Here is a 27,949-nt window from a genome sequence, read left to right on the forward strand (position 1 = left end):
ATCCATCTGTGCGTTCGTGTCGTGTGTGCGTGTGTGTGTATGTGTGTGTGTGTATCTTGGCCTAGAAACACCTGTGTATAATCCTCCCTTCAATCTCCTCCCCCTCAATTGAAAGCCAGCTGTAGGGCTGCGTCGAGACTGACTGGGGGCGGGCGGGGCGGCCCGTCATCGTCGCCACTCGGCACATTTTAGACGACGAATATTTTTTTTTTTTTGTCAACATTCCTGCTAAAGTCCATAAAGGCTTAAACAAGCCCAGTTAGTTGCATTTTGTCTGGATAGTCGCACGGAAGGAAAAATCAAAAATCACAAATTTATAATCCGTTTGACTTTAAGTCAAAAATTGCAAAGTTTTTCAACGAAAGCCAAAAAAAAAAAGAAGGAGGAGGAGTGACGGAGGATAGAAGTGGGTGGAGGAGTGAATGAGTGGGGCGGGGAGGAGGTGAAAGAGGAGCCATAGATATGGATATCATTATTATACAAATTATAGTTGAAAAATTTCATCAAATTACGTAGCCCCTCCATAACATGGAAGTGGGAGAGGAACAGGAAGAGGGAGAGGCAGAGGGAGGGAAAGAGTGATCGTGACAAAAATTTGCAAAATATGGGCACACATTGCGCATGCGTAACAAGATGTCAGACACACCGACACCGACACCGCCCCGCCGATGGATGACGTTGATTGGATTTGCTGCCGTTGCTGCTGCTGCTGATGGCACGCGCCAAAATGTCACACTCACATCGCTGGGACTGGGACCGAGACCTCCAAGTCAAGTCAAGTCAACGCAATCCAAGCCAAACCAAACCAATCCAATCCAATCGAATCGAATCCAATCCGGTCAGCCATTGAGTTTCTTTATTTGGTTGAATTCCAATTGTGTGATCATGGCTAATGTTTGTCATCGTCGTCGTCGTCGTCGTTGGCGTTGTCAATGATAATGACGATAATGATAATAATAATCACGATTTACTATACATATATTTATATATGTTGCCGATTAATATATATGTTTTCATATTAAGTACATCAAGAAAGAAAGTAAAAGGCAAAAATTCTAGAGGGGAACACAAGGGAAACAGTAGAATAAAGCAAAAAGTGTAAATGATATATTAAGGAAATGTCTAACAAAGAAAAATGCAGGAAAAGGAAATACATAGAAAGAAAACAAAGAAAAAAAAAAAAAAGGAAAATGAAAATGAAAAGGAAATGAAGAAAGAAAAAAAAGGGACATACAAAGCAGCAGGCAGAGGCAGAGAAAAGAGAGAATGATCATAATTTTTTTGCAAGAATTTATGTTATGGGTGGGGTTTACCTCTCTCCCCTGCCCCTCCATCACATGGCATGCCTTTCCCCCACTTTCCCCTCCCTCGCCTTCAGACCACATTTCTCTTAATCAAAAACTCCCAAATTGAAATGGCAAAAAACAAAACGAAAAACAAAAATTGTTGCTTGTGTTTTTAGTGGCCGCACAATTGTTGAATGCTTTGCTACACTGCTTCGGGAACAGTGGAAGCTACAAAATATCCGATTTTAGGCAGAGGTAACCCCTACTAACTAAACTAATAAACTTGGCTAACTAACTGCACACAGATGAGACAAATTGGATATTCATTTTCACAATTTTTTTCTTTCTTACCGTTTGCAGTGCCAATCAGCCGCCGAACTTAACAGTATTAGCTAGTTCTACAACGCCGAGAACAACGACGCCAACGCCAACGCCAACTACCACGCCCACAATACGCCAACCAAAGTTGCAACAGCAGCAACAGCAACAGCAACAACAACAACAACAACAACAACAGTTGAATCAACAGGCCTTGTATGTGGCAAATGCTGGTGGATTGAGTGGAGGTGAAAATAGTGACCTAATGATTCGTTTACGCGAATCGATTAAACAGAAAGAGGAATTCCTCAAATCGCCAGTACCCAGTAACGGATCACCAGGCAATCAACAGCAACAGCAGCAACAGCAGCAACAGCAGCAACACCAGCAACAACAACAACAACATTTCTTTCCTACAACTTCAACAGTACACAATCAATTTCCAGCACAACCGGCGCTACCGCCACGAGGACGCCAACAGCAGCAACTGCAGCAAGCAGCAATTCTTAAGCATCAGCAACAACAACAACAACAACAACAGGTTGTTCTTGCCGGTTACGATATGTACTATGCTGGAGGTAAACTTGTTCAAAGATCCTCGGCTCCTGTACAGGGCTCATCCACATTGGCATCAGCATCACAACATCGTCAGACAGTTGGCCAAAATTATGCCAAAGATTTGGATTATTTTGAGACCACATTGCAGGAGACGGGCGTAACCAACAAAGTGTAAGTACAGAGAAGGGTTTCTCCTCTCTCTCCCCCATTCGAACTTGCTCAATAACTTTTACTTTTAGATTTGAACGTAAATTGGTTTCACATATGTCCAAGGGTTTTGATCCCTTTAAGCCATTGTCCATCAATACGAATAGTGCATTAGATGCAACAACAACAGCAACAACAACAGGAGGGGGAACAGCAGCAGCTACAATGTCATCGACTGTAAAGAAACAAAGTGTTCTCTATGAATCACTGCAACAGCATCCATTGCATCAAGTCCATTCAAGATATCAGCATCAGCATCAAATGCAACAGCAATCCAATACAGTCACAGATGGGCAAACCAGCAGCCGTATGGAATTGCATAAGGCGACATTGGCTAAAGCCACCATTGAACCAGCATCCTTGGCAAGCAGTAAGCTACCAACAACCACAACAACAACAACGAAATGCATCTTAAACGTTTCTTTGCTCTTTCTCTTTTAGAGTTTAGCTCTTTGCCAGAACAAAGTGAAGATTTGGGAGGTGAATTGCTGCAATCGCGAACTGCTGCGGTGGTGGATACAACAATTACAACATCAACGGCCACTGGCAATGTGGTGCGTCGCTATAAACCTCTGACATCCAGCTCCTTTGATGAGAGTAAACCTATGCGTAGGATTTCGTATCTACGAGCCACCAATAATGAAGCAGACTTTAATGCTGACACAACAACAACAACAGCAGTCTCGAGCACAACAACAACAAATCCAGAGGCATCAACAGCAGCAGCATCATCTTCATCTGTTCCCTCTGTTATTGCTCCTGCTCCAGTTCCTTCTACCGCAGCGACTGTCATAGAGCCAGCAAAGACAAAGGCATTGGTTGAGGAGCATCCAGATCCACCTATTTATGATGTAATTCCTGGTTGTGGCAGCACTGGCGGTGGCCATGAATTCATTGAGACGCCCAATGGTCTGGAGGATGTGCGTCTCTCGGCCCATGGGAATAGTCGACGTGCCTCCATGAGCAGTGACTTACGCAGCAGGTAAAATCAAGTCTCTTTTAATCCTTCAGATAATTCATAAATATGTACGTTCTTCTTTCTATCTAGCATTCATATTGATGCTGAACTAAATGGCGGCAAGTATATACCAAATGAATTGGAGGCCTTTGAAACGGAAATCGAGATCAAATCGTCATGTATCAATGGCAAGGTAAGCACAAATCGCCTTGTACCTTGAGATATGGAGTAACTTATTGACTTCTTTTCCATTTTCCAGCGCATGTCTGAATATCGTTCGTGGCGCCAGGTCAAACTCGAGATTAAGGGGGATTTGTTACGCATCTATTCTGGACGTCACACCAAATCGGAGCATAATGTAAGTGATCCATTATTGATGCGATGCGAGAAATGATTAATTATTATCTCTCTGTTATGTTTAGGTCGTCGAGCTTGACATAAGAAATTTCAAATTCTTTGATGAGTCATTGGATAAAAAGAAATTTCTTATTCGCATGCAATCCAAACCCAGTTCAGGCAATGCCCATTTGGCCACCCTGGGCAATGAGCTCAATCTGGATGATGGGCCAGATAAAATGGCCAATTATAGTGGTGGTCCGGCCGAGTCAATTGCAAGCAATACGACGGCAACCACCGGAAGTAGTAGCAGCTGCAGCACCACCAACACAACCACTTGTGGTCCCTATACAGAGATTCTGTTCAAGACAAAGAGCAGCACCGAGATGAAACGTCTGTTTGGTTTACTCCAGTGGAAGGATAGCCTCAATTTTGAGACGCAAGAGACACCGCCGGCTGGCAAACAGTTGGCCGAACCGCAAAAGACAGCAGCCACCGCAAGCTATTTGGACGAGTCGGCAGCCGGAGTTGGTGGAGCTGGCGCAGATAGCTCTCCCTTGAGCTCACATTCGGGTGGCATGGAGGTTCTGCCAGCTGCTGCAGCTTTGGTGGCAGCCACCAGTGATTCCATATCACCCATAATGAAGGCCCGCAAGTCCTCATCCCACAAGCATCTACCCGACAAGGATTTGGGTTCCCCCAAATCGAAGAATTGGAAGGATTTACTCTTTCGACGTGGTGGCGGGGGCGGCGGTGTAGCTCATGGCAGCAGCGGCGGCGAACTTACCTCACCGTGCACGGTAAAGGCAGGCAGTAGTTGTGGTTCTATTGGACAGCCGTTGCGTAGTTGTCCCATGTCCAAATTGAATCCATATCTACCCCATCTCGTGGAGGTGTGCACCAATATTGTGGAGACAAAGGGACTGGGCGTTGTTGGTATTTATCGCATTCCCGGGAATAAGGCAGCGATATCCGAACTCTCGGAATTGGTCAACACAAAAGATTTCCAATTTGAGAGCTGTGCCAACGATGTGCGATGGGAGGATGTGAATGTGGTTAGCAGTTTGCTAAAACTTTTCATACGCAGCCTGCCGGATGCTCTGATGCCGGCCAGTTTCTACATCAATTTCATTGAGGCGGACAAGAAGTTCGGTCTGGAGAGGATTGTGCTGTTGCGTGAGATTGTCGAGTCGTTGCCGCGTCATCCGTATGAGACAATGAAACATTTGATACGACATCTGTGTCGGGTCAGTGACAATTGTGAGGTGAATCGCATGGAGCCTAAAAATTTGGCCATCATCTTTGGCCCATCGATCATAAGGACACCGAACGATACCTTGGAAACGGCTGTCAAGGATATGAAGCATCAGTGTCGTATTGTTGAGCTTCTGGTAACACAGGTACGTACAATGCCAACAGATTCGGATTGGAGATATCAATAATTTTGCTTTCCTAATGCTTTCTAGTATGAATACTTCTTTGAGGGCGGCTCCTTGCCAGATGTGTCTGAGGTGGCTGGTGCTGCGGCTAGTGCCAGTCCCGCACAGCCAGCACAATTGCAAGAGGATCAGACAAATATGCTATTGCATAATCTCTCCAAGATCGAGAGGATAACGGAAAGGGAGACACGCGCCTCGCGCTTCATACCCCAGTTGAGAAGACGGACACATGGCAAACGTAGTGCAGTCAACTCGGACACATATTCCGGCGAAAGTGTATTGGTAAGTGAACAGTGATTCTCTTGACCTCCATTTGGCATCTCAATAAATGCAATTTCCCTCTTCAGTCCTTGGACTATACCAAGGTTTCGGCCAGCAGCACAACAAGCAGCAGCTCCAGCAAGACCACTACCAAATTTAGCTCATCCGCCTCATCGTCATCGTCCACCAATAATACGACAAGCAAGTCGACCACCCTAAAGACGACCACACGCAGTGGCCTGGGGGTGGCAGGATCGAGCAAGAAACAACCCATGCGCAAGGCCAGTCTGGATGAAAAGGATTCGGCCAGTGTAGATTCTGTGGAACAACAGCCACAGCAAAGAACCAGTGTAGATATCTCGATCCTTCTAACCGATGATGACTCAAGCAGTCGACTAAGTGATACGGGTAAATCCCAAAGAAATTCCATTGGACCATTCGTTCAACTTTAATTGATTTTGTTTGTTTTGTTTTTTCAGGCTCAATGTCATTGACCACGATCACTGACACCCTGGACAGTAAGCTGAGAAATTTACGCAGCGGCTCCGAATCGAATGATGAGAATGGCTCACCAGAATATCCAAAGAATCGTCGGCATACACTTGGCCAACCTCTACACTTGCACTCTGAGAACATTCCCTATGCGGATGAGTCGCCCGAGCGTCTATTCCATCAATTTCATCCCCTGGATGCACCGCACTCCATGCTCTTGAGTCGCTCTTGCACAGCCACCAATATGCTGGATGAAAAGACATCTGCAGGAGCCTTGGCAGGAGGTGTGGGAGGAGCCCAAGGCTGTATGGTGAAACCAATTGTGGCACCACTTCAATTACCCGCTAGCCTCATTAAGGCGGCACACAAACTTCAGCATTCGGCTACTGTGCCCATACACCAGGGCAGCTCCACAGCGCCGGCAAGTGGAGCGGCTACACCCACCGCTAGCGCCTCCAATCAGCAACGTAGTTCAGCCTCCGCATCTGCATCCATTTCAGCTTCCACAGTAACCATTTCCAATTCGTACAGCAGCAAGAATCTACATTTGAGATTTACCAGCAGAGGAAGTGGTGGAGGTGGCAATGGAGGAGGAGGAGGAGGAGGAGGCGGCGGTGGAGGAGGAGGAGGAGGTGGAGGTGGTGCCGCTTCTGATGATGATTCTGAAGGATCCACGACAAGCGATCCTAAAGAGAAACTTTTGCTGGTCGCCGATCGTCCATCGCCGTCGCCGTTTTTTCTCGAGCGCTACAATAAAAAGCGTCGGGATCGGGATCATCATCGACTCTTTCGAAGTGCCAGCTTCAATTGTCGCAACTACTCCTCATCCAGCCACAATAGGCACATGTCCGCCACATCAGCAGCGGCCCCAACAACAGCAGCAGCAGCAGCAGCAGCCACAACTTGCTGCTCGCCATCAAATTCCGCCTGCACTTCCACTTCCCTGCCTACCAGCGGCCTGACAAAGGACGAAAAGACTGACATGAATCTGACCAAGAAACGTCAGATTCAAAACAAGCAGAATCGATCCATCAAGCGAAGGCATACGGTAGGCGGACCCCATGATTATTCGGCCAACAATTGTCAGAGATTAGCGGCCGGACACGATCGTGATCATCACCTGGCCGCTGCCATTAACTACAATCACCACAATCGCCACCACCAGCAACAACTGTTGAAGCAAGGTGGTGCCAATGGGCCGGCGGCGGCGGAAACAACGACCACCACCACAACGACAACCACCGTAATGCGGCGTCTCAATGGATCGGGCAGTGTGGCGGGAGCAGGTGGCTCTAGTGATGGGAATGTGGGCTCACCTTCCGCCTGCAGTTCCTCCAATGTCAGCAATAACAATAATTCACCCCAAAGCGATGGCAGCAATGGCAATGGCACCTCCAACGGATCGGCAGGTGGCTCATCATCTGTGGGCAGTGTTGGCAGCGGCGGCGGCACCACCAGCAGTAGCAGCAGCAGCAGCAGCAATGTAGTAACCACTACCACAGCCAATGACCAGGTCTTGGAGGTGGGCATACGTATTAAGAATATCAATCGAGGGCGCTATTAAAAACAAAAAACAAATCTAGAGAAATATGAAAACTAGAAAAGAAAAAATTAGAATACTTAGAATAGTATTAAAGAGAAAGAGGGAAGGATAGAAACAAAGAAAGAGAGGGAGAGAGATTGACAGAGAGAGAGAGAGAGAGGAAAAACTGTATTGATATATCTAACAATCATCAGCATGCATCGAGTATATCTACATTATTTGTGCCCTTTCCTTGTAATTCCCCAAAAACTAAATTGAGGTTTTTTCGACTCAAGTGATTGGATCACATGATTAGACAACAAAAAAGTATTTCATAAATGATGAATTTAATGTATGTATATTGTTGTTGGTTTGTCCATGAATTTTGGAATCCGAATGTATTGCAAATTAGATACTAAGATTGGCACCAGCTGCCCCCTCCCCTCCCCTACCTAACATTTCTTCATCATGATGAGAAAAGTGTATAGAAAACCCAAAAGAAAGATCTCCTTCACATTGAGAAAGTTCTAACAAGGTGAATAATTTTCGGATATATTCATTCTCATTCTATGTTCATTTCAAAATTTCTCCAAATTGATGAAATCAATATGTATAACAACAAATTTGAACAAATTTAACCAAAATTTGTTCTAAAGTAGCACAAAATCTGTTAAAGACACAACTTTCAAATGAGTTTATAGCGAGCAAACATACAATACATACATAATATATATACCGATATATATATATATATACATATACACACATATATTTATTTATATACAAAGTAATTATATTCAGGAAAAAGTATTTATTTTAATTAACTTCCAACGCAAAGCTAAAGAAAATGAAAAAACGAAAATCTATACATGCCAGGGGAAACAAAAAAAGGATCAAAGAGAGACATAGAGAGAGAGAGCGGGAGATAGAGAGAGGGAGAGAGAGAGAGAGAGAAAGAGTAACAAAGAAATAGGCGTAACTATTTTGTGAAGCGTATACACTTAATACAAAGAACGATATAATATCCCTTTATATATTTGTAAATGAAATACATCAGATATATATATATATATATATAAAAATATGCAAAATGCAACCCCTCAATGTATATGTAAACCAAAATCTGATCTGATTGTTTGTCTGTCGCCTTTTAGTGTTTAGTTATTGGGTCTATATAGATTGTTTTCTTTCTGTTCCACGATATATTCAATTATATTATTGTATCTTTGTAGGTATATGTATATATGTACCTGCATTTTTGTAAACGAAACGAAATTATAAATTGTATGCAACAGTTTTGGTGCCTTAATTGCTTGCTTTAAAAAAAAAAAAGGAAAGGATAAACTGATATATATTTCTTTTTTTTTTTTTATTTAAATTATGTCTAATATTGATAATTTTGTGTCTGTTCTGTTTATAAAAACACTGATCAACAAACAAAAATCGGTGCTAGGGGTTGGGCGCTTCTCTCCTCCCAATTGTCATTTAGGATGTAAATTTGGGCGTGGCAGGCGACAAACAAGAAAAAGAAACAAACAAACCAGATGAATAATAACACAAAACTTAGACATTTCGTTCAAACATATAATCATTGACAAATTATATAATAACATTTGTACCCTATACAGTTGTAATATGTATATTTTTGTGTACAATTGTGTTTGTATTCCTTTTTTTTGTTTTTTTTTGATTTCTTTTTGTTTAACAAACAAACAAAGAAAGAAAAAGGAGCAAAAAAAACAGAAGAATCGATAATTAAGCAAAACTTGTAGCTTGTAGTTGTAAGTACATATATAGAATTAAAAACACACACAGACACACACGCCTCCCCGCCCCTAATTGTATAGAAATCTTCTTTGTATATATATATATATCTATATATTTAATAATAATTATTATTTTTTCAAATTATTTTTCATGATTATTATTATTATTATTATTATTTAAACTATTGTATCAGCCCAGCTCAGACCCGCCCTTTCCACTTAACACTATTATTATTATTATTATTATTATTAACTATTCCCCCCTGCCTATATATATTTTTTAAATTGTGAATGTTTTGTTATTGCAAAAAGGAATATGTGAAAGAGAATGGAAAAGTATAACACCCAAGCGCGTAACGTTGCTACTATATACATACATACATACATATATATGTATGCATATATGTGTAATTATAATATTATTATCAAATATATTTTGTTAGACTTTAGGTAGTTATGTTTTTTTTTTTTTATATAAATTTGTATTTCTTTTCTTGGCGCAACAAAATAATAATAATAATAATGATAATAAAATTAAACAAACAACAAGAACACATGCAACATGATTATGTTATGAGACGATACAATAAAAACAAAAACAAAAAATGAAAAATAAAAACATAAATAGAAATGTACAAAAAAAAAAGAAAACAATCAACATTCAACCCAATCAAAGTTATTGGCGTTAATCTATATGCATATAAATATCTAGAGAGTAAATTATATATGTATATATATATATATATAAAGGAAAGTTTGTTAATAACTAAACAATTAGAGTTTGGCTTGTGGTCCCGTTCCCGAGATCTTGTAGACAAACTCGTGGGCAACATCATAATGCGGATTGCACGTTTGGCGGACACGTTTCAGCCAGGCCCGTATCTTGGGATACTTGATGCGGACATCATAGTCGGCCATGCCTGGAAAAAGGGGGCGGGTGGGGGAATCGTATGACTTCACATGGATCAATTTGCTATTGGAGGAGGGCCACTTACGTGTCTGTTCAATTTCACAAGCAGCGAATATATCAGCCGCTGTTAGGGTGGATCCTGACACGAAGTCACTATTCTGTAGCCACACATCCTCAATGACATCCAGATTGAGTTCCATTTGCATGCGCAGCTTCTCAATCTTATCCTCTTTCGGCGTGCGACCCGTCAGTAAGGGCTCCAGCCAAACAGTGCGAAAGTAGAGGGCACAGGTTATTCTCAGGGTCATGTGCTGCCATTCGAGGAACTCATCGACCCGAGCCTGATCCACAAAGTATTTGGGATACAGATGCTCGGGTATCTTGCCCTTGGCACTCAAATATCTTAGAATGGCCACACTCTCGGCCAGCTTGTAGCCATTGTCATTGATGCAGGGAACACGCTGGAAGCGATTTATGTTCGTTTTGTACTCATCGGTCAAGTGTTCACCTGGTACGAAAGTCAACATTGATCGATCGATAAGATTAGCATAATGCTTTCAGATTATAGGGATAAAGTTTCATACCGTTTCTTAAAGCGACCACACAATCCTGGAATGGCATGCCACTTAAGCGGAAGATGATAAACAAAGCCCTCGAGGGCTGTGACATCAAGTCGTAGTAGTAATGCACAGGACTTGGAGCCGGAGCTGGTCCTGGACCGGGAGCTGCTGTCGACATGCTTAACGTGCTGGTTGTGCTGGTTGTGCTGGTTGTCTTCTGTCTCTGGGGAACTGGCGAAAATTGGAACATAAACAACAAGTTCAGATTCAGTCCAAAGATCACGTTAAACTTTAAAGCTCTCTCCTTCTCTCTCTCTCTCTTTCTCAATAGCAAGCGTGAGAGTTAGGGAGCAAGAGAGAGAGAGAGAGAAAGAGAGAACGTGCTTTGGCTTATCAGAGAGCTTTTTAAAAGCTTCAGTTTGATATTAATTGTATATACAGTAGACACTCGCGAATTCTTAACACTCATCAAGTTAATGCTAACTTCAATTAATTAAGAAAAAAAATGAGTAAAAAGGATACTTTGTCTGCACCGAAGTTCATATACCCTTCAGAAACGTTAATTCTTGCAATAAATGTCCTTGAAAAAGCTTCGTTTTCTAAATCTTTTTGCATTTCTTGAAGTTTTTTTCTATTTTTTATACGAAGTTTCTGAATTTAATAAGATTTTTCGATAATTCTACTAAGATATTTCCCAATAAAGAAAGCTTTTTAATGGCTGTTTCCCTTTAGATCAATTCGGTTTCTTACGCTGATCAATAATATAAATAGGTTGTGGAATCAGAAACGTTTTCTTCTCTGCAAGGATCTACTGTATATATAAGAATTAATGCTTAGGAAAAAGCTATAAAGTTATAATTCTCAATTTGGGGGCAATTGGTTTCCCCTTTTAGTATTAACTAAACCATTAAAGTCGTTCGACAATCGCAACATTATTTCTAATTATCTTTTTAAGTAATCTTTTAAGAATTTATTAACTACTGTTAAGAAATTCAATTGATTTATTATACATATTTCAACTGATATGAGTGCTAAAATGCAGTAGCGGATCTAGCTCAACATTTTGAAGGGAAATTGGATCAGTTTCCCTCGTTTCCCGTCAAGATCAAACCTGACTACGCCCTTCATCTGATCCTGAACTAATGTAAATAGTAGAAATGATTTTTTGGTACCCAACTAGATATTGACTTTAGTTTGATAAGTTTTATATAGATAAGAGAGAGAGATGGAAACACGGCTATGCGTCGATTATCTCTTGCCCCACTTCCGCAACGGAAATATGGCCTGATTTCACATGGGAATAAAAACAAATATGACGTTATTTGTATATGGCCAAAATGAACACAATGACTTGATAATTTCACTAGACTTTTCACTTGGTTACACATGACAAAAATAACTCCAAAGTTGCTTGATCCTTAGAAGCGGAGTTTCTTTTGCTGTTTTCTTGTACTCACATCCTCTCCGCCTATTTGTGGCAACGGCCTGTTCTAGCCAATTCTTGTCATCGTTGTCATCGCTGTTGGTAAGACCCAAAATGCTGGCTAAACGTGATGGCGACATCTTGGCAAATGACTTGGGCGATGCAACAGCTGACAGTGTCTTATATAGAAGTCGTAGGGAATTCCGATTTATCTCACCTGACATTGAAAAAGTGAAAACAAAACGCAGCGATAAGCGGCCTAATCTCACTCTCTCTCTCTCTCGCTCTCTCTCTCCATTCAATTGTGGCGTTGTTTTCGTCCTTCCCTCGTAACACTCATATTGAATCGATTGATAACAAATGCAGCAATTGCTTGGCAACCTCCAGCAACCAAATAAATATATAATTTTTTGCACTATATATAGATCAATAGGAAGGTCAGGCTTATCGTACGATAATGCGTATGCATATAGTATATACATATAGTAGAAAGATAAGTATGGATCAGCAGATCCAACGAGGGTAGCAATTGGAATTATTTCATTTATTTTGATTTTTTATTGTATATGGTATGTATTTTTGTATATATGTATATATATATACATATATACTATATATATAGTATAATCATATTTATTTTGGATTGATTTTCGGTACTCGCTTCGCTTCTCTTCTCAACGAAAATGTGATCGATCGAAAATTCTTGTAATTGGGTTTCACTATACATAATTCAGATATTGATTGACCACTTAGTATTAAGTTAGTTATTACAATTTGATTTTCAAAATTAAAAGCAGACATTCTTCTTCTTCCTCGTTTAGTTTCAACTTAATCATTTTTAGGTACATTTACAAAGTCATATATATGTATATAGGTGTATGTATGTATATATATATATAGTAAGTAGTAGTAATAGATAATATGTGGATTTCCACAACATTTATACTCGGTGTGAAGAGAGAGATCAGATCACAATATATATGCATATAAAAATAAAATACATTTAAATGAAAATTGAACATTTACTTTTGTTTCTCTTGTAATATATAGATATATATTCATGTATAGTACGGGTACACTTGACTTATTGTTGATTTTGCTGATTGTATACTCAATGCAAGATTAGGTTTTTGAGCTTTCATATTTAAGTATAGATATTTACATATACATATATGTGTATAGAGATATATATCATGACATTTGATAAACAAATTTTCTATATAATATTGCACAAAAAATCTTAGCACACATTACCATTATTATTATTATTAATATTATTATTATTATAGAGTAGAGTAAAATAGTTTTTGTTTTAGGGGGGATATTATAGAATTTAATAGATAAATACATTTTTCGTGTAGAGTCTTTGGCATGGTCGGGCCCTGTTTCGGTTTCAAATGGCGGATATGCCTGGTTCACATTTTTGATTTCAGTAAAGAATAATAAAAAAGGGGAAATGTGTTGAAACATTTATAGAACACACTTACATACATACATTGATATAGATATATGTATATATATATATATTTAACGAAGATATTGAATAAATGTAACTATTTTACTATTTATTGTATGCTTTGTGTTTTATTTTAACTATTCCTCCTTATCATTTCATTCTGCTTCATTTGGCAAATCAAAATTGTCCATTGTCTATTTATTTTCTATGATCATTTGCAATTGCAGCACCAAACTCCTTGCCAATTGTAACACGGCCTGGGCATTATGACGTTCGGCCATTTCTGAAATGAATCAAAAGGAAATTACAAATTATATAGTTAGTTAGTTAGATTTGTCAATCGAAACTCACCATTGAAAAACTTAATGACATCGGTAAAGTCCATGCTATTCGATAGAATTATATCGCGATAGGTTTCCAATAGAGCCAATGCCAGGAATAGAACAAAATTGGCCGAGGCTATGTGTTTGGCTGCCCAAATTACCTCCCAGGTGGCAAAGACATCATCGTAGACCAATTCGCGCTTAAAGTCCAATAGGAACCAGCGATAGCAGAAATAGAAATGCGTATAATCGCCATTCGAGTCCATCAGATCATACATTTCCGAGTCGAGAATTTGTATTAGAGAGCTGAAAAAGGAATTATTACTCATACGACCCGTGTTAGCAGAGGGAGTGGGAGTGGGAGTGGGACTCACCGCATATTGGCAAAATGCATATCCATGGCACCACCACTGGGAAAATTCTCAATCATACGCTCCATGAGCTTACAGAAGCAACTGTAGCTCATTGCCTCATCATCGAAGATGACTAGGAGGGGGGCAACGAGATCACACATGCCCTGCATATAACCCACATCCAGATGCTCCCACACATAGGTGGAGATGACGTTTCGCAGCTTGTCGAGATTCTCGTTGGCAAAATACCAATAATTGCGATCACAACGCTGCACATCCTTCTCGATGCGATGCAAATTGAGGCCAAATTGTTCCAACAGTTCGCTCTACGACACAGAGAGAGAGAGAGAGAGAGAGAGAAAGAGAGAGAGAGACACAGAGGTCAAATGACGAACGTGAATGAGTTCTCCAAGTACTTACACTATAGACACCACCATTGGAGCTAGCTGGTGAGGCGCAAGCTGATTTGGGTGCATCCAGATTGCCTCCCTCGGCTGGAGGTTGTTCGGCGAGAGGAGGCAATATTTGGTCACTTGTCGATGGCGCTTTAGGACCACGATCAACCCAATTGGTGGCCAAGTCCACAGAGGCATTGGTTATGATGACGACTTTGGCCTCAGTTTCGGTCTCGTTGTCGTCTTCGGCCAACTGAGATGGCAAATCATCTGCACTTAGATATTCGGGACTCAAGATACTGGCAACTGGAGGTGCACCCGGTAATCCTCCGCCCACTGTCTCATAGGATGACGATGTTGAGCAACTGGGTGGCTGTTCCTTGTCCTGCTGCCTGGGTAGGGGAGGCGGTTGCGTCTCCTCATCCAGATCCAAATCATCCAAACCTTCACCCTCGTCCACATGACCCGAATCTGTGCTCGTTTTCATGGCTCTGGGGATGGGCTTCACACTCAAATGCATTGAGCTAATTGGATTCTCCTGTTGTTGCTGCTGCGCTAGCAGTTCCTTTTGTTGTTGTTTCTGTTGTTGCTGTTGCTGTTGCTGCTCATCGTCGAATTCAAGATCTCCGGGATCTGATATATCCGATATATCCTCAAATACTTCATTCTCCAGTTCCCCACCTGGCCCACTGCCAATGCCATCGACATCCGCTGCTCGTACAGTTCTCTCATTGCCACTATTACTGCCCGAACTGAGTTTGGCCACTGCCCTGGCTGTTTTCTCCTTTTCCCTCTGCTGGACAATGGCATCCACTGCCAGCCATTCACTCATGGTTGTCTCGTAGTAGTGCTTGCAGGTCTCATCCTGCTTCTGGCGCTCCTCGGCGGTCGAACCGAAGGCATAGTGGCCCAACAGATAGGGCCACACCTCTTGACGCAACTCCGGCTGGACACCGCCAAAGTAAACCAGGCGATAGAATTCGGTAGCATTTTCCAAAATCCCATTCGCATTCAATTGGAGCCAGCGCTCTTTGGTCAGGCCCTCCTCATCGGCTTTCACTGCAAACCGGAGAGAAAAAGAGGTTTTATGATTTTATCGGAAGGAGACTCTGTCTACTCACTTTCTGGTGTGATACGGCCGTGCACCAGGCCCGACAAGTGGGTACGCACTGTGGATAGATGACGACAATAGGCCAACCAGCCGTAAAAGGCTCGCGATATTATCTGGCGACGCATGGTAGAGCAGACCATCTCGATGCTAGTGTTCTGGGCATGCTGCTGTTGCAGCAAATGCGGCGACTCCAAGGGATATTGATCGATCGAGAGGCTCTTGTTCGAACAGTCACTGCTGCCAGTTGTCGAACAGCTGCTCAGTTGAGCGCGACGCGGAGTGCTGCGCACGAAATCGAGTATGGAATGGGTGGCAGCTGCAAATGGAAGTGGAAACTCAGTGATTAGAATGGAGTTGAATTGACCATTTACTCATTTGTTCACTTTTAATCATTCACTTTTAATCATTTGCTCACTCAACACTCACTTGTTCACAGGCTAGATCAGTTACACACTCACTTTCACTTCACACTCTACTCCACTGACTCCAAATACTTATCACTCTTAACGCACTTCACGCACTTTACTCACTTGTTCACTTACTCAGTTGTTTAAACTCACCAAATTCCTCGTGACGACTCTTGCTCACAATGCGAAAGACATAATCGATGGGTGTCTCGTCCACGGATTCCATAACCGATGGCAATATGCGTCGCCGCATACTCTTTGGCCAAAGGAACATCTTGCCAATGCCACGCTGTGACCACAGCGGTGGGTCCAGTTGGCCATGTGGCAACAGACCCGTCTCCAGGCAACTCAAGAACTGCTGCATGTGGCCACCTTCGGGAAAATGTATGGGTGGCCTTTGGACACCATCCTGACCCACCAAGATGACCGTTCCGCCGCTGTCCTCGCCCCGACTTTGATGGCAATGCACATAGACAATGTCATCGACATTGATATTGAGGGCATATGCCCAAAATGCATCCTTATCGATGTCATCCAGCTCCTCCTGGGATTGCTGGGATTGCTGCTGGTGCTGCTGCTGCTGCTGCTGCTGCTGTTGGGATTCGTTGTAACCGTTCATCAATTGATTCGGAGTCCATTTGATTGTCAAGGTTTGTATGTGCTGATGCAGACTCAAATAACCCGGCATTGGCTCGGCCACATCTTTGGGCAGAACATGTACATTATTCTTGCCATAGAGCAGAGTGGCCTTGGCATTCTGATGCAGTGACTCGACATAATCCTTGGCCACCGATACCGAGGCCATTGATTTGAACGAACAGCTGCTGGCCTCATCGGAGCTGGTGTTGAGACTGCGCTTAAAATTGATTATCGGCGGTCGGGAGCAGGTCGAAGAGGAGCGGCGACAGGAGCTAATGCGATGACGTTGCACCAACTCATCCGCATGTGGATCTGTCCAATAATGATCGGCCGTCTTGGCACGTGTGAATTCCAGAGCACAAGGACCCACTAGCAGGGAGCTCAATATGGAACCATAATCGGGATCGGCCACCAATGAGTCGCGATCATAATAGCTGCTGGCATTGCTCACCAGATACTCAATGATCTTGGTCAGACGCTTCTCATAAAGAGCCAGACGTATCCACAGATATCTATATGGGACAAAATTGAGATTTAAGATTGAGTTGGAGATATGAAAAATGGTTTACTTACTTCATGCCAGCCAAGGATAAACTCGAATTGCTGGCACTAATTGAGACCGATGTAGTGGATGTAGTGGTTACTGTCGCCCCCGTTCCCACTCCCGTGGTGGCGGAGCTAGTAGACATGGAATTGCTACTGCTCTTCTTCAGCATGGGTGGCCTATTGAAGCTTTCACTGCTCGATGAGGAACGCTTATTCGGATCATTTGCCTCGATTTGTTGTACCATTTTGCTTATGTGCTCCGCTTCAGGGCACATTTTAGCTATCTTGTGCAGTAATGCCGTAGTCGATGAGGTCTTAAATAGACCCAATGCCCGGCGTCGTAATCCTTGACTGAGACATGCCTCAACAGCACCGCACAGCGAGGTCACCGAGCTGCTCTCCTCGTGTACATATTTCTTGGTCACCGCCTCCTCCATAAGCTGTTTAACCTCCTTCTTAACGCTCGCTATCAGTCGCTCCTTGTAGTCCATGCTGCCATCTGTAATAGCCAAAAGAATGCCATCATTTCAAGCAACAGCTGTGAATCTCCATAAATGTCAGATGACCCGCGGGGCCCCAAAAGGCACCAAGCAAATGAAATCACACAATTTACAATGTCCTCCCCCCCCACACACACACAACCACAATTCACAATCTACAATCCCATTCCCCAGTACATTTCACCTTCTTAATACTGGAAATTCAATATGGCCAACATGTGTTGACAGTCGCCGCCACACCCCAGAAACATAGACCCAAAATCCAACGCTGACCACACCTCGCCATCATCAATGCGCCATGAAATTACGTTTTCCTTCTTTGGGTCGTCACCCCAAAAAAGACCCCAAAGAAGATGCACTGCACGAATATGAAATGGTTGGCAAATTGTTAACTTGGGGACGCTTTAATCTTTAAGAGATTAAGAGTTTCTTGTCTCATGGAAAGTTTCACATCAAGTTCCGCAGGAGGCGGGTTGGAGGGTTGGAGTGGGCAAATGCTAATGGCATTTGCACTCAAAATTCATGATGGCTTCCGGCCAAGTATAATTTAATTTTCATTAATTGTTTTCCATTTTCTTCAGGATCCTGGAGGCAATGGCAACGATAACGTTCGCGTGGACAAGGACATCAGATGGTGACAAATGTCCTGGCATAGTGAGATATGAGTCTTACCCTTGCCAATGCACAAGTCCAGACAGAGTAAAAATGGAAATGGGCTTTCACCATTGACAAATTGATCACCGACTCAACCAAGTAAGATGAAATGTTGGTCATTTTTATCCTTAAAGTTATTTTTTGTCCCTTGTATCAATGTTGGAACTTGGAACTACTAGAATGTTGTAGGAGAAGTTGTTGGTGGTTTACTCTAGACCCCTTGGGGTCTTCACATGTGGCCAAATGGACGGCATTTTCAACTATGTAACAATGGCAAACAATAATGTGCGGATGTCTGGGACGCTGACTGACGACGACGACGACGACGACGACGACGACGGCGATATAGTTGGCGACAACGATGACGACGACCATTAATGGTCGCCACATGCATTCCCCACACACACACACACACACACACACAGAGAGACACTCTCGTCCTTGCAGGCAGCTGGCTAGTTGAGAAGGGTTTTGGAGTGGGGTGAAGAATTTAATTGCTGCTATTGCAGTAATTATCATATAAATGGATGTGGAGAAGCCTGAGAAATTGCTTACAACAGGAAGCCCCAAAGTGCAAAATACAGCAAAAAAAAAAGAAAAAACACCCGAGCACCCAACTCCCCCTGAAGAAAATGAGGAAAAAAGTTTTAATATTTTAATTTCACTCATACAGGTGCCAGAGAGAGAGATAGAGAGAGAGAGAGGGCAAAGTTTGTCTGTTTGTTTGTTTGTCTTGTTTGTCTATTTGTTTGTTCTTTGCCCTTTGTTGATGCTGCAAATGAAAGTAAACATTACACACACACAGAGAGAGAGATAATTGTTGTCTCGCACTTCTTAAACTTTCGTCCTTTCCACTTATTCTCTGTATATCACTTTGTCATTATAATGACATTGGCACTGGCACTGGCACTGGCACTGGAAAATTAACTTGGCCCATTGGGAACCAGAGTAAGAAGCTCGTTGCTCAAAGCCAGGCATGTTGGCTCTTAATGTTGCTCAACAATGCCTTCGACCTTGAAGGCTAACGTTAGTTCAATCCCAAAAGGGCATTGTCATAAAGAGAGAGAGAGAGAGAGAGAGAGAGAGAGAGAGATCGTAGGTCAACGAAAGTCGCCAAGAGTGAAAGGGTATAAGTTACTTTTTTCAAGGTTAACTACAACGAGAATGTAATGAAATTTATAAGAAAATTCATCCAACATTTATGTACATATATGTATATAAAACCTCGCCTGGATGGGTCCAACTTGGGTTTTAAGACTGAAGAAGGCTTTGAGGAATCCTTCGCCGATCGAGTGAATTAGTTTATTAATTAAACACTTAGCTTTGTCCCTGATTGAGCTCCAAATGAGAGCCCAGGATTTGGCCAAGAGTTATGGAAAACTCTTTGGGACACAAATGACTTTGAGCCATTAAAATCAAATCAAATTAAATCTTTGAAGAATTTAAACCATACCCGTCCATACGATTCCCTTTTTGCCCTTCACCGCGCAGCAGGTACAAATAAAGAGGAAGAAAAAGAAGTTAAACTCGCCTAACCAAAATCAATTTCAATTCTATTTCAGTTAACGTTTTAAGCGAGCTCCCCTGTTGAGGTAAGAACCCGTAAATTCATTAGGCAACCCAAATGGAAAATTGATGATTGCCCCGTCGGAGACTTTAATTAAAAATAAACCCACACACACACACACACACACACACCCAGACAGAGACAGAGAGAAAGAGAAAGGGAGAGAAGACGCGAAATGGACCAAGTTTGTATACCCTTTTTTGAAATTAGCCTTTTTTTTGCCAGCGATCGTTTCCATGGGAAACGATGAAGAAAATGAAGAACTCTGACAAAATTCTATTGAAAATAAATAAATCAATTCATTAAATAATTCAATTTCATGGATATATCAAGTTATATAAGAAGGCATTATTTGCGTCATATATCCTTAATGGCAAGAGTATGAAATGACACACACACACACACACACACACGGTAAAGGGGAGGAGGGGAGTGTAAAAGATGTAGAAGAAGGTTTTAAAATATACCACAAAAATGTCTATTTTTTGCTTAAGCAAAAAAAAAAAAAGACAAGGAAAAAATATACACAAAAATCTGTGTGGACAATGCTTGGCATTTTCGAAATTGTGTCCTGACCCTTGAATGTCAGGACGATTGGCTTTGTGTGTGTGTGTGTTTGGGCGTGCAGCTAACAGCTGGATTTCCGCAATCTAAGAATTATTTTTAATCAAACATGCCAGTGGAGCAACTACAGAGAAAGAGAGAGAGAGAGAGGAGATGCAAGGGCAGAAACTTTATTGCAATCTCAAGTTTAGAATTTCGAATGATCCTTCACCCACCCTCCCCCTCGAGAATGAAAAATCCGCCACTGATATTTTGTGTTTGGTATGTATTAAGCTATTCATGATAGAATAGATACAAAATGTCCCCTTTTTTCTCTCTTTTTTTTTTTTTTTGGGTCCATTTTGTTATTGGCTTTTGTTTTAGGTTTTCCGTTTTTGCGTTTTTGCTATCAGCGAGTAGGGTAAAAACCCGCATTGAGATAACAACCATATGTATACGAGGTTTATATCGTTTTTTTTTTTCTTTCTTCTGTTTGTTTGGTTTCCCCTACATTAATTACAGCGCTAATGTTTTATGTATTGTGCACTGTGCTTAGCCGCAGACAAAGTTTGCGACCCACTCGACTCCCCCTCCGGTTCTTTCCCAGTCACCACACAACCCTCCGAAAAAGAAAAATGTTTCAACAAAAACAAACTTCATACACGTACATAAAGTATACATTAGATATATTTGTTTTCTTCTGTCCTTGGAATCTCATTAGCTTTGTATAAAATAACTTTTGATAATTTACATGAAAATGTTATCAAAATGTTATAAACATTATTGTCATGTGATATGGCTGGCTATATATGTATGTACATAATTCCAAGTGATATCCAACTCAAAATTGATAACTGAAGTCGACTTACTTGGTCCTATATTCATTAATATATATTTATCACATATTCATTTAAGCATTTTAGAAAGAAATTTTGACGAAAAGCTTGCTTATCTGTAGGAAAGTTTACGTAGCCTACTTATTTGGGCTTATATCCGTAGATCATTTGACGTTGATGTTTCCCTGAATGAATGTGATGATCATTTTAGTTTTGTTGAATACTTCAAACTATATTACTGTATAGATAAACTTATGATTGCAAAATTTCAAAGCATTTTGTGCTTTAGTCAAAGAACTGACTTGAACATATTTGTGTAGCCTACTTATCTGGGCTATGCTAATTTAAATTATGTAGGGCCCTTGCCCTATTTACAATCATATACCCCGGAGACAAACAAGTTAAGCACCATTAATGCGTGTGAGCCGAACGGCTGTCGATGTTATGAAAGTTTTACCATACAATGAAAGGAATTTACCCCTTAAAGTATGCAGTGGGCTGCAAAAGTATTCACTGTTTTCAATCCAAAACGCCAATTCTTTGACAGGGCAAATTCTCACCCTTGCGAAGATCTAAATGTGCAATGTTCGTGAGCCCATTTGAATGACTATCGTGTTTAAAAACTCTTTGGTCAAGCTTCTTGTTCAGACCAGAGAGTTTCTCCTTTTAAAGTTTCTCTTGGTCTCTCAGATAAATGTCAACTAAATCCAACTCATACTGAGAGAAACTTCTAAGCATTGGCTTAACATGAAAGTGCTTTGGCATTTGGAAAATGTTAATAATGTTTCTGCATCGTGGCCAAAGTCAGTGGAAAGTTCTAGGCAAATTGTGGGGCACTAGTGATGCAACCGTTTAACCGCACTCCAACATTGCCACATATATGAAACGTTTGATTGCCGAAGACAGCTTTGAGGACCGTAGCAACCAGGAGAATGTTTTGAGTCTCCGCAAGTTAGTCATATATCTAGACATTTCGAACGTGAGGAGATGTAAGCTCTGGACTAAAGATCTGTTGGCATTAGATGAACACAATATTACTAAATTTACTGTATTCCTTGAAGAATCCTTTGCGAATGTCATGATAATTCTTCCTCTTTAGATAGATAAGCAACTCTCAAGATGGTCTTTTCAAGGCTTGACCTCGAAAGACCAGATAAGTAGGCTCAAAAAAGGAGAATCCAACATCCATAAAACCATTTTAAGGATAATCAGTTTATACATATCCAAAATCAGCCATGAAAAAAAACGTTGTAGCTCCAATAAGTAGACTATAAATTAATTACAAAATGATATCGAACTCCAATTCGCAAACTGATTTTTATTTTTAGCGGGCAATTTCAGCAAGGTCTTAAATCAGTGTGATAAATCAGAGAAATCAGAAACCAGAAATCATTTTGAAAAGGTCAGAGATGAATAAATAGCAATCGATATGCGACAGCATGAACAACGACTGATGGAATGATTACCAATTCGTATAATCGCCCACATCGCACCATGCCCACCCCCACCCCCAACCATTTCTCCAAACTATTTACCATTTGCTGTATGTATAAGTGTATGTATGTCTGTAGCTCTGCACTCTGACATTTTTGCCTTTAATGCAATTCAAATTAAATTGTTTGTGTTTGCTCAGCTTAATTAAAAATTCTCTTCGTTTCGTTCGTTTTGCCAACTAAAAATCAAAGTCACAGTTGTGCAACGGAAATGCAATTGTGTGTGTGAGTATTAACAGTGAAGCCTCCTAATGCACGCATTCAAATACTCCTAGTTCTGTGCCTTAAATTAGCTAAATTTGTGTCTTACGAGGTCCTACTGTGGCTTCAGTCTCACTACCCACTACCCACAAGTAGTGCAAGGCAAAATATTTTATGCAAACATTTGCAGCATTCCTTTAATCCTCAACTCAACTCAACTTAACTCAACTCTCTGGCAAAAGTTCAAATGTTTCCTTTGCCATTTGCTATGCGATTCTGCAAGGATTCCAATTGCAATTGCACAATAAAAATATATGAAGAGATGTTAGATGAATGGTAAGTGGTAAATGGTGGCCAGGGCTTAGCTATGGGGAACCATAGCAATGGTGATTAAGAAAGTTCATAAGAACTGTAACAGAGGGGAGAGAGGGATTTTAATTGCAACAGCTACAGGATTCAGGATTAAAGAAACCAAAGTAGGATTTGTAGTTACTTCAGTGTCAAATGCTTGTTCTCCATTTCTTTTGACGGTATTCAATTGTGGCCAGACACATACATACATACATACATACATAGACATAAAGTTTTCTTCAAGGATAATCAAATCAGCCTCATCAAAGACTTTGGCTTTTTGGCTAGTGATTATGTTCTGTCCTACAACTGCTTTAACCGGCTCATTAACGTTTGGGAAACTGTTTGCTGTCTTTCCCTTCTTTTTGTGTGTCTTTGATGAACAAACTTTGAAAAGAAAGTAAAAAAGTATACATATATATATATATATTTAAGGGTCAGTTGGGATAGAATTTGTGGGCGTCATGTCCCGGCCAGAGATTGCCATTGACAGAACAAAAGCCTAAGACAGACTGACACGGCAAAAGATAGGAAAGGAACCGAGGGTACGTAAAATTAATGATGGCCAGACAGTGGATTTTTAATTTTGAAAGCATCTCTCTGACTAACTGACTAACTGACTAGCCGACTGACTCCCTGGGTTGCTTAGTGTGTGTGTGTCTGTTAATGTTGATGTTAATGGTGTTGACAGGACACGCACACATATGGCAGGATAACGGCTATGTTGCTGACACTAAGCCCACATTTTCACTCACAATTTTTATGAAATGCTGCAGAGAAACAAAAAACAACAGCAACAACAACAAAACACGTGTTAAAAAGCAACACAAAAAATGATTGTCAAACAAAAAATGAAACAAAGTCATACGTCAACGTCCAAAATGTCCAGAATGCACACGCACACGCACACACACACGCACACACACACGCACACATCCTTATGAATTTTGAGAGCAAAAATGTGATGTAGGGTTATATACTCTTTGACTTTGTATTGCAAGATTTTCATTATTTTTCAACTCGTATTATTGGGAGTTCGATTTTATTTTTGATGAGACTTAACACTTGGTTAACTCTTCGGTAATGGTTCGGCTCTTATTTGCATTCGTTCGCATTGCCGATGAGATCAGAGAGCAAAATTCTTGGTCATTTCGGCAATCCCTCGGCTTAAGCTGTGTGCACGACCGATGCTCTTCGTGGCCGGCTTTTGAGTAAGAAGAGAGAGCTAGAGAAGATCTCTCTCTTTAGTGTGCTCGGCTAGTCAGCATTCTCTATCTCTCGCGCCCATTAACTGAGCATAAGACTTGACTCGAGGGTAGCCCTTGGCAGTTCGGCGGTTTCGAGAAAACTTCTTTTCTACCCTGAACCAGCTTTAATCTGAAGAGTTTGACTTTAGTTTCGGAATCATAAACCATTAGAAAAGCCTACTCAGGTTTTTTTTGGTCTAAATTTTTCAGGCCTATGTTAAAAGGCTGACGAGACTGTCTGAAAGGGTATCTCTTCATTGTCATTTGACTTTTAAAGTGCCTGCAAGTCGTAAGAAATGCTTTATGCGCTATCATAAAATCTTGTGTGTGTGTGTGTGTGTCTGTGTGTACTTTTGTTTTCTGTGCTTTCAGTTTAACTGTCAACATGGGATGGTAAGTCGTTAAGTCGGTGGGTCATTGCATAGATACACATGTATGTACATATATGTATATGTATGAATATGTGTTTGTCTACTAACTTGCAACGTTTAATTTGTCTTTTAGTAAGTAAGTTAATGCAACTAACTCCGTCACGAGACTCTCTCATCTTTTTCATCATTCTCATTACACTCATTATGATATATTTTGTATGTGGTGGGTGTCTGATGTAAGCCCACGGAGGCAAGAAAAAATATAAACAAACGCCCACAATCGTATCGTATCCAGGATTTATGCTGTCAATTTCATTCATAAAACTTCTTACGTTTTTAGCCGGTCTTTTTTAGAAGCCATAGCCATGGGACATTGGCTCACTGATCAGGATTGGGCCATCAACTTTTGGCCATAATCAAGAACTCGAAAGGAATGAAGTTGTTATTTTGGTGGGGAAAATAAATCTCAATGATAATGACGATGATGCTTTTTATACTCATGGAGAGTGTCCTGCTCATTATTGCTGTCCTTGACTGTCAGTGTACTTATACATACATATATGTGATGCATATAAAGGACAATCAGAAGAGTAAAGGATAAAGTTTAAAGCTGATTAAGCTCTAGGATTTCCTTAGTTTTCCTATGGCTTTCTTTTTTTTCTATTCTCCTTGAATGGAGATGACAGAAATCGTTAAGAGATTAACCGGAAAGTGTTTTCTATTCTCTTTTTTTTTCGAGGCACGTCTATGACTAGGATGAACGTGAAGTGCAACATGAATGTTTTTAGCTGTCGAAAACAAGCACGCTTACACACACACACACACACACACACTGACACACTCATAGATAGGCACACTCTCTCATACATAAATAATATTTCCATAAAGCTTTTGTTGAAGCAAATTCCCCAAGTGTGTGTGTGTGTGTGTGTGTGTGTGTGTGTAAAATCCCGAAATACGCAGAAAAGTTGCGAGCCTTTGGCCATGCCTGAATGCGTTCTACAGAATTGCTGACGTACGGGCATTAGTGCCGAAAGTTAGAGTAAGAATGGCGGGGGGGGGAGAGGGGGAGTAGGAGGAGTGAGTGAGTGGGAGGGGGGGGGAGGCGGTGATGCTGTGTGTCCAACTTACCTGCAGTGGTTTGCACCATTTTCATTTCAACTTTTACTTTTCTGCCTTTTCTCTTTCCCTACACGTTTTTGTTCTTTTCCTTTCTTTTTGTTTTTTTGTTCGTTTTGGTACTTCTTCTTCTTACACACACACACACACACACACACACACACACACACAATCACACACGCGCGCGCGTTTTGTTTCGTTCTCTTTGCTATTTGCTTTCACTTTCGCGTGTCCCGTTGCTGCTCCTTCTCACTAGTTGCTTTTGGCGTTCTTTATGAATAATTTGGCATCATTGGGGAGCAGAGAGCAGGGACCAAAGCATCATTGGCGGTTGCCTCGGTTTTTGGTTCCAAAAACTCCAAAATGCAAGAAATGTTTTGATTTTTGAATGGGTTTTTGAATACTTTTCTCTCGAATACACTCGTCTTACTTCATTATTGTTTCTCTTTCTGTGGATTTAATTTGATTTCTACACTATACAACACAAGTAAGGGCAAATGAATGAATTAACCGAAAAAAAAAATGCGGGAAAGCGGGCGATCTGCTCGCAACAAGCTCCCAAATATAACTGAAAGCATACGATGGATGTGTCGACACCAACGACACAACAAAGACTCTGCACGAGGCAAGTTACGCTTCCCCCACAGCCCCCTCCCCCGTTGCCCACCCTCCCTCGCATTCGGTCCCTTATACGTCCATCCTGAAGCACATTTCGGAAGCTTTTCGCGTTTGGCCCTTTGGATAGTGGCATCTCGTTCTGGCATAAACCGTTATCATCTATGCTGACGTCGTTGCCACAAGCAACAAGCAACTTGCCGACTGCCCACCCCCGCTCTGTCACCTACCGCCCTTGCCTTATCCACAGAGTGCCCCAATTTGGTAGCCACATTTGTAGTGTGTAAATATGCTTCTTTTTTTTGTTGTTGTTGTTATGGTTGTTGCTCCAGTATCATATCGGAGTTTGCGCACGGCAAATGACACGGAACTTGGTACGCCAAAAACCTCCTCTCCCACCCCCCCCCCCCCCCCCCCCCCCCCCCCCTTCCCTCACAAGCCACCCTGCCATGCTTAACGTCTCGCCAATTCCTTTTTTCGTTGCCTAACCTGCACACTTTGCTTTCGTGTATACCAAATATCTGATTCAGGTTTTTCGCTCTGCTTCGTAATCTTTGGGAGTTCCTCCCACCTCCTCCCATTACAGTGCCCACAATATGTAAGTGTACCTGTGTTGTAATGCCACAGTGTTGGTTAATGTGAGTTTTATCATCCTTTTGGAAGCTCTAATATAATACATTAAAACTCTCTTTTTGATGTTCTGAAACGTTTTCACTTGAAAATTACATCGCTTCATCTGTTAATTAGCTATATCTTAAGCTCCAAAATCAAAAATAAAGAATTTTTAGAAAGTCATCAAAGCAATTTCCCACAAAAAATGTACTTTTCCCAGCCTATTGCATACTTTTGAGCGCCAAAGTTCCCCATTTTACAGCCCTGGAAACCCGAACAAAAGAAGATAAAGATTTTTAACCCATTTTGGATCGGGTTGTTTACCTATCGTCTACCTATTAATTTGGTTAGAATTAATTTTTTTAAGATTTTCGATTATATGTGAATAAAACTTAAACAGTATTTAATCCTAAATAATTTTTGTATAACAAGTAAATCTTCTTATTACCTTCTCTTATTAAGTGCTTAGAAAGAGTTTTAAGCACAAAATTCAAAAAGTTTTGACGACTTGAAAAATGTTCTTAGCCAGCCAATAGACTAAATATAAGTAGGTCTATATATATATATTTTTTGA

General features: G+C 41.2%; 3 protein-coding genes across 4 annotated transcripts in view; 1 reads left to right on the forward strand and 2 right to left on the reverse strand.

Moving 5' to 3' along the window:
* LOC6641218 (serine-rich adhesin for platelets) overlaps nt 1-8,133 on the forward strand; it is a 31,968-nt gene extending 23,835 nt beyond the window's left edge. Inside the window, exons 5-13 of the mRNA XM_023175395.2 lie at nt 1,647-2,333; nt 2,402-2,739; nt 2,811-3,351; nt 3,418-3,520; nt 3,587-3,685; nt 3,750-5,063; nt 5,130-5,384; nt 5,450-5,771; nt 5,843-8,133. Of these exons, the coding sequence (XP_023031163.1) occupies nt 1,647-2,333; nt 2,402-2,739; nt 2,811-3,351; nt 3,418-3,520; nt 3,587-3,685; nt 3,750-5,063; nt 5,130-5,384; nt 5,450-5,771; nt 5,843-7,419 (5,236 nt within the window). The 3' untranslated portion in view covers nt 7,420-8,133. The remainder of the gene's footprint in view (nt 1-1,646; nt 2,334-2,401; nt 2,740-2,810; nt 3,352-3,417; nt 3,521-3,586; nt 3,686-3,749; nt 5,064-5,129; nt 5,385-5,449; nt 5,772-5,842) is intronic.
* Nucleotides 8,134-9,645: 1,512 nt separating this feature from the next.
* On the reverse strand, nt 9,646-12,176 carry LOC6641436 (glutathione S-transferase theta-1). The gene is made up of 4 exons (XM_002064205.4): nt 12,071-12,176; nt 10,638-10,844; nt 10,139-10,561; nt 9,646-10,063 (listed from the first exon to the last, which is right to left on the reverse strand). The coding sequence occupies exons 1-4, from the start codon at nt 12,174-12,176 to the stop codon at nt 9,918-9,920; spliced, it is 882 nt and encodes a 293-aa protein (XP_002064241.4). The 3' UTR covers nt 9,646-9,917.
* Nucleotides 12,177-13,570: 1,394 nt separating this feature from the next.
* On the reverse strand, nt 13,571-26,604 carry LOC6641437 (small G protein signaling modulator 1). Of its 2 annotated transcripts, none has more exons than XM_023175303.2 (8): nt 26,579-26,604; nt 17,294-17,765; nt 16,235-17,232; nt 15,685-15,990; nt 14,589-15,622; nt 14,190-14,494; nt 13,844-14,121; nt 13,571-13,775 (listed from the first exon to the last, which is right to left on the reverse strand). In XM_023175303.2, exons 2-8 carry the CDS (start codon nt 17,755-17,757, stop codon nt 13,687-13,689), a joined length of 3,474 nt encoding a protein of 1,157 aa, XP_023031071.1. In that variant the 5' UTR covers nt 17,758-17,765; nt 26,579-26,604; the 3' UTR covers nt 13,571-13,686. The 2 variants fall into 2 exon arrangements, with proteins under 2 accessions (XP_023031071.1, XP_002064242.2); XM_002064206.4 differs by lacking the exon at nt 26,579-26,604 and adding an exon at nt 26,161-26,224.
* Between the last annotated feature and the right edge of the window lie 1,345 nt (nt 26,605-27,949).

This window comes from Drosophila willistoni (assembly GCF_018902025.1).
Source record: "Drosophila willistoni isolate 14030-0811.24 chromosome XL unlocalized genomic scaffold, UCI_dwil_1.1 Seg141, whole genome shotgun sequence".
NCBI classification, from domain to species: Eukaryota; Metazoa; Arthropoda; class Insecta; order Diptera; family Drosophilidae; genus Drosophila; species Drosophila willistoni.